This window comes from Montipora capricornis, chromosome 14, assembly GCF_036669925.1.
Source record: "Montipora capricornis isolate CH-2021 chromosome 14, ASM3666992v2, whole genome shotgun sequence".
In the NCBI taxonomy this organism is placed as follows: domain Eukaryota; kingdom Metazoa; phylum Cnidaria; class Anthozoa; order Scleractinia; family Acroporidae; genus Montipora; species Montipora capricornis.
In genome coordinates, this window is record NC_090896.1 from 30,722,295 (window position 1) to 30,729,305 (window position 7,011).

General features: G+C 39.9%; 1 protein-coding gene across 1 annotated transcript in view; it reads left to right on the plus strand.

The window, feature by feature from the left end:
• The first annotated feature begins 4,454 nt into the window (after positions 1 to 4,454).
• LOC138033675 (cysteine-rich protein 1-like) overlaps positions 4,455 to 7,011 on the plus strand; it is a 7,219-nt gene continuing 4,662 nt past the window's right edge. The window contains exons 1-3 of the mRNA XM_068881472.1: positions 4,455 to 4,921; positions 5,234 to 5,328; positions 6,188 to 6,304. Coding sequence (XP_068737573.1) covers positions 4,879 to 4,921; positions 5,234 to 5,328; positions 6,188 to 6,286 — 237 coding nt within the window. The 5' untranslated portion in view covers positions 4,455 to 4,878 and the 3' untranslated portion in view covers positions 6,287 to 6,304. The remainder of the gene's footprint in view (positions 4,922 to 5,233; positions 5,329 to 6,187; positions 6,305 to 7,011) is intronic.

Genomic DNA, 7,011 nt, shown 5'->3' on the forward strand with positions numbered 1-7,011 from the left:
TTAAGAATAATATTATAATAATTGGTTAAAGTCATCCCACATCATTCTGATTCAGTTTTCCTTTTGTTGCAATTATTAGTTTTTACAGTGTGACAAAACATTTCTAGAGCCAATTGCCATGCAAGCATTGGGATGCCTTTTAGAGAAGATTTTTTAATAGCCACTGACAACAATATTTCGAAATTTAGCAAGTACTAACTACTTAATAACTGAAAGTGCGGTTGTTACAGCAAAATCTCAAACTGAGGCCTTGCCGTGAGGTTAATACAGCTAGGCCGAGGTTTGAGATTTTGCTGTAACGACCGAAGAATGGTCAAGGTTATTAAGTTGCTTATTTAACAGACCAGTTCTAAAGAAGAAAAAAAGTAATTTGCATAATCCATAATAGGCCCTTGGGCATTATTGGAGAATAATGCCCTAGTGCGTAGCTGCTCTTAGCCAATCAGAGCGCATATTATATCGGCCAGAAACACTAGCCATATAATAATTATTAATTGTATTCACCCTAGAATGAAATATCACATGTAGCAGGGTTGATTCAGTGGCAAGAGCACTAGTCTTGTCTTCTACTGGACCAGTGCAGCGTGCAAAAAACATTGTGTCCAGTAGCCTGGGCTAGTGGCTTTTGTGGTCGACCTAGTGGATTCTGGCTTTTATTCACTGGATGGGCATTTTGAAGTGAAATGGGTTTTTGCGAAAATCTGTTTCATATCACACATCAAGCCCATACAATCTTCAAGTACATGAAAACAAAATATTAAAGAACTGTGCCTAATTCTTGCTAAAGGAGAAATTCACATTTTTACGATTACTAAAAGTTTTCATTAGCTGATAATCAAGTAAAAATAATGCAGCTAATTAATTAACTAATAGTTAAATATTAATAATTATTTAATTAAGAAATGTTATTACCGGTAATAAATAAATTTTTTTGTGCTAGTCCAATTTATAGACACATAGAAGAACTAGTTAGGGCAGGAATTAGAATAAGAAATACATATAAAAACTATTTAACGTATATTTGCCTTCAATAGGGATGGTCACTACTAGCAAGCTGGCTCAGGTCTCCATATTCTGTAGGTCAACCTCCTGCAGTCATGTGTTTCAAAAGCATGTGACTGCAAGAAGGTGTGACAAATTTCCATCACAGTAATCATGGCTCATTTTTGGGGTTAAGTTCTTAATTAGAACCTTCCTTATTTTGGATTGCCTGAAAACCTGGACTGTGCCAATTATTATTATTATTATTATTATTATTATTATTATTATTATTATTATTATTATTATTATTATTATTATTATTATTATTATTATTATTATTATTATTACTTTTTTGCTGCATCTGTAGAAAGAAGGTAGACCATACTGTCATATTCCATGCTACAGTGCATTATTTGGTCCAAAAGGATTTGGCCATGGTGGCACAGAATCTCATAAATATGATTGAACGGATCAAGAGATGACCATAACAAATCCGATTGATATGAAGGTAAAAGACTTTCTCTTTGCCTGGTGTATGCTGAATGGTTTCCCTAAGTGTGAGACAGCAAGCTTCACCGTCCTGCAATCTAATAAAAATCAACCCTTTTTGCTTGGACTAGTGGATTATTGAATCCAAAATAATCTGAAAGAAGGAAGCATTAGGTTTAGGTATGGATTAGTTTTGGACACCCTGTGAGGTTTTTCACTGGGAAGAGACCTCATTTTGCATTCTTTGCTGTACCTTACTTGGCTTGAAATGGATGTGAGGCTTTCTGTTATCTTGTTTGGATATTAATGACTCTGCATGTTTTTTCTCAAGTAAACGAAGGCTCTCAACCATTTCCTTGACCCCTGTGTGACACTATTTAATCTATTAAAAGATATTTTACTCTGTCTAACGTCAGGGGTGTAGGGGGTTAACATCTACTTCCATGAGACAACAGTCCCCATCCCTGCATGCTCAGACAGGTGTCTCGTATGAGAGGTATCCCAGTTGACCATGTGGGCAATAAGAGAATCTTTTGTTTACACTGTTTACATTTTTGTTTTATTGACATATACGTTTGCTCATAGAAGGCAGCATGTTATTTATTTACAAATTAACTTCAAAAGGTAAAGGAGCAATCCCCAATGTTAAGCCTTTTAGCTTTCAATTGGTAACGAGCCAGTTATTAGCCATCAGAAACTGATAAATTCTTGAATGGCAAAAGCACTAATGATCCCCCCATACATTCTTTATAAAATTTTGAATTGCTCAGAGATTATCTGGTATATCATGTTGAACTGTTAAGACATAGTTTATTATACGGTATATGCAACACACTTTCAACATCCAGGTCTTCATTCTTGGCTGACTGATTAGAAAATGATAGCCTTGTTCAGATGAGGCAGAAAAATTAATGTAAACAAAGATTTTCTTATCGGCCATTTTACACTTGTTTGTTTCGTGACTTGTTCTAGGAATGACCGGGAGGCTGCCAATGACTTTTTACTGATACACATTACAGACCTCACTGATTTCATTCTGTAAATTGTATTGTAACAGTTGCATGCAGTGTTTTAAACCTTTCAACCGTGAATCGACCCCCACTGATAATTAAAAACATTTGGCATTAATAGACAATAAAGTCTGTAAGTGTCACTCTAAGGAGGTAGGGGGTTAAAGGAGGGGGGGGGGGGGGGGGAGCAAAGAAGGAGGATTTTCAATCCCTAGGAATGGAAGTGGCTTGGAGCAGAGCAAAATTGATTGCAGGCTACCCAGCATGAAGGGTCTGTATTAATAGGGAATATTTGGCATCTCCTTTGGTTGGCAGTGATACTGGTTGTACCTTATGAGGAATTGTCCAAAATAAAGTGGTTTTGAGTAAACCCATGTTGAGAGAGTTCACTATAAAGTGTTTTCATTCATGTGATCAGTAACCTTGTTTTTTCACTGAAACAAAAGAAAACGTTTGCATGATAACAGAGCTCGATTCCCAGAAGGATTAGTTGGGGACACCAATATGGCCGCTGTTCCTTTGTTTAGGGACACCAACATGACTGCCGTGATGTCATGTGAAAACACTCTATAAAGGGGCTATCAGTATTGGTTATCAATTACCTTTTTCTTAATGGTGGCTCAAAAAATATTCAAAGGTGCTTTTGTTTTTGTGAACAAGCCTCAATAAGCCTTGAAATTCAGAAGAATCTTTGTCCTGGCTTAATATGTGAGCACTGTGAGTCTGCTTGATGCAGATGCAGGAAAAAAAATCAATCTGCCATCATTTGTGAAAGTGGGTTAATAATCCCCTCGAATTACATACTGTGTATTATGACTTAAGAAAGAATGTTACTGCAGTGTTTTGTTTTCTTCCTCAGAGCCAGGAACTCAAGAGAACTCTGCCAACCATTTAAATTAATAGCCTTGTGGGCTGTGAGCTTATCCTTGTTTATTTTAAAATTAAATTCAAATTAAAGAGTTTTATATTTTTAATATGTACAGTTGGTGTCCTTTGTAGATAATCATATGGAATGGATCTCCCACCGTCAGGTGGGACACTTGACATGAACATGGGTCAGGGGAAGATACTACATGTATATAAAATGTCATGATTGACGATCATAGATAACTTACTGTTCTCCAACAAGTGCTTAGGCTAAAATAGTGCAGATTGGTAGTTAAGTCTTCAAACGCACGGAGTGACCGTTTTTCGAGTCCTTGTTTGGCCCTAAAGTTGTATGTTCCGTGTTTGTCATAGAGTGTCCCACCCCACGTGACTGTGTTGAAATCCATTCACTAGTTAGCTCCGGTGAACAAGATACAGGAAAATTTGGTTTTATCAAACGTGTTGATAAAGGTCGAATTACCACCGTGAATGATTTGGAAAGCTGACGTTTCAAGCGTTAGCCCTTCTGAGCGTCAGTTTCTCTGGTTTCTGTAGACACTAGAAATTTGTTTACTGAACAAGATCCAGTTGGTTGTACGTTGAGGCCCTGACAGGGTAAATTCCGACAAGCGACATGGCCCAAAAAGTAGCGACAGCACATATCTTCCCCAGCAAAATTCCGACAGTGACGTCAAGGCCGAGAATGAGCCGATTAACAAGAGACACGGATTACCTCCCCCCCCCTGTCAGGGCCTCTACGTTGCCTCTGACTGGCTAAGCGCCATCACGTGGGATGCGATTTTTTTAGCCAGACGCCAAGCGCACAAAATTAACAGCGAAAAGCATCCAAAACCTTACACGTTTACTGTGAATTTTAGTTGTTTTTGACCCTCGTAGATGTCGCAAAAGCTCTGAAAGGTCTGTGACATCTTTTCTAAGTTGTTTTAATGACAGAAAAGTTGCAAGCCTCCTTTTTACGGTACTTAAGGCTGTATAAGGATGGTGCTATAATTTTACAGCCGCTTCAAAAAAGCGAACCGGTTCATGAAATATGGATTATTTATGAAGAATAGACAAAGGTTCTTGGGAACTCCTTTCAGGAGTAATTATTTTCTTTTAAGAGTGACATCCTTTGACGTGAAAGTGAATTTCAATATTCAGATATTTCGTTTTCGCAAATCTCAGATAAGTGTCCTTAATTTAAAAAGTCAACGATGTTCAGCACACAGAGTAGATCGTAGAGTCAGTTTCCAAACTAGGAACTTTAGTTCTGTGACTTTTAACGACAATGGCAACGAGACGGAAAAAATATGAATGATGAAAGCGCTCGTATTCTTCATTCATCAAATCAAAAGTTCCTCGTTGGCCACATGTTCCGAGTCGAAAGGGAAAAGGGATTTGATTGGTCAAACCGGAAGGCACACCGAATTTCAATTGTGGGCAGGTGTGGGCAATCGCGACGAAACGTGTGCTGCTTTCAACGACGATTCTCAGCGAATTTCATTGATATTAGGAAGACAAGGAACTGAAGATGTCGAGAAAGTGTCCCACTTGTGAAAAAACTGTTTACATGGGTAAGGAGTATTTTTTTTAAACATTTGTAAAGCGCGCTCCATTGATATTGAAAGCACGCCTTTTAGCTCGACAAGTGTTTTTGCTCCGCGGTAGCCACAGATCGTAGAGTCGCTTCCTGGTGAATCAAACATTGAATTATCTAGCAAAGTTAGGCATATATGTTCCGCTTTAGCCGCAAATTCCCGCATCTATTTTTCCGCTTTGGCCGCTATTTTCGATATGCTGTATACACTATATATGGCTCAACACCACCGTATTCAGCTTCAAATCAAAGATGGGCTTGCCGTTCATTTAACTGTTGTTATTGTTAGGTGAAAAGAAAGCGTCTCTTGGAAACTGGTACCATCCTCTGTGTTTGAAGTGCAAAAAATGTGGCCGTCAGCTCGCCACTGGAAGTCATGCTGAGGTGGGTTTCGTCGTAAGTTTGCTTTCTCGTAAGAATTGCTGTGTTTTCACTCGAAAACAAAACTAAAATCCTGGGTTTTTTTTTCTTTTACGCAGTGGCGTGACGTGAAAATCGACAGAACTAAATAAGTCTTGTGATCTTAAGCACAAAACGTCGAAAAACGAGTCACCTAACGTATTGTCCATTTAGTACGCGTGCAATCTGTCACGCGAAAGAAAAGAGAGCTGCATAAGTTTTTTTCTCATATATTTTCATAAAATTTAATTTCCATATACTTAAAACACAACATTTAAATTTATTGCGTGGCTGTTTTCAAATGTCCCTTCAAAAGGAAAATAATATGATAAATACATAACTTGTGAACACTCGAGAAAGCTGAGACATCAAGAAGCAGGCTTACGGGTCTCAAATAATTATGGAAATTCCTCTCGGTGTCCATCATTTCAAAGCTCTTATCAATGTCCACCTCGTCTTCCTTTCCAAAAAGCGAGGGCGTTTTTATGTTTTTTTTTCCTTTAAACTATTTGTTAGAGAGATGTTCACAGGAATGCAGTTAACCGACTAAAGTTATTACTCTGGCGCAGAACAGCACAAGCGCAGAGCCCTTGCTCCTCCTATATATGGCGTTGAATCGGAGGCGATTAAACGCCCTCCTTGTCCACATGATCAGTCGCACCCTTAACGTACCCCCCCCCCCCCCAACCCTGGGGAGAGAGATGGGCGAGGTAAGGGACGTCAAGGATACAGCTCACTTCTGTTCAAGTACCCCCACCCCCTTTCCGACCTGCAAGAAGAGGATTTCCACGAATGTCGATTCAGCGATTCAGCACTCACAAAACGATGCTTTGCTTCTTTTCAGCGGCAAGGACAGCCATATTGCCATAAGCCATGCTACGCGGCAGAGTTTGGTCCCAAGGGTTTTGGTCACGGCGGTACGACAGAGTCACACAAGTATTGAAGTACGATTTTCATACAGGTATGACAGGTCGTTGAGCATGCTCTTCCCCAGAGTCCGCTTTTCTTTTGGTCGGCGCCAAGAACACTGACTCTGGCCACAGCGAAAGCAGGAAGTCCCCCAATCACGGACTTCCGGCTCTTCTGCACATTCTTAGAAATTTGAAACAACGGTCGTCAACGGTCACAACATTAAAGCCGGGACACACTAGGCGATAAGTCGGTGCGACACGTCGCGGGGACAAGTCGCCGCAACAAATCGCCTTGTGTGACACGGTTAATTTCATGAAAATCATTGTCGCTGCGATCACTCGCACGAATTCAAACCAGTTTGAATTCGTGCGACTTATCGCAGCGACAAAATTAGCGAAAGCAGCGTTGTCGCATCGTGTGTACACTTCCGGCAACAAGTCGCTGCGACAAAATATAAATGAACCAATGAGAGAGCGTCATATGGTCAGCCATATTGAATTAGAAAACTAGTTCACATTCCCCCGCATACGAGATCACTGCGTGTGCACCGAACAGGTGTCGTGTCGCAGCGATTGGTTTTACAAGTAGTACACTTGGAGCAACTTGTCGCAGAGACATGTCGCTGCGACTTGTCGCCTAGTGTGTCCCGGCCTTTAAGGACTTTAAGATCTACGATCTACGGCCATCAACCAGAACGCCACAAACGAGAATATCATTGGTTATTTTTACATGAGCTCGGATCGGATTCCCTTGTTC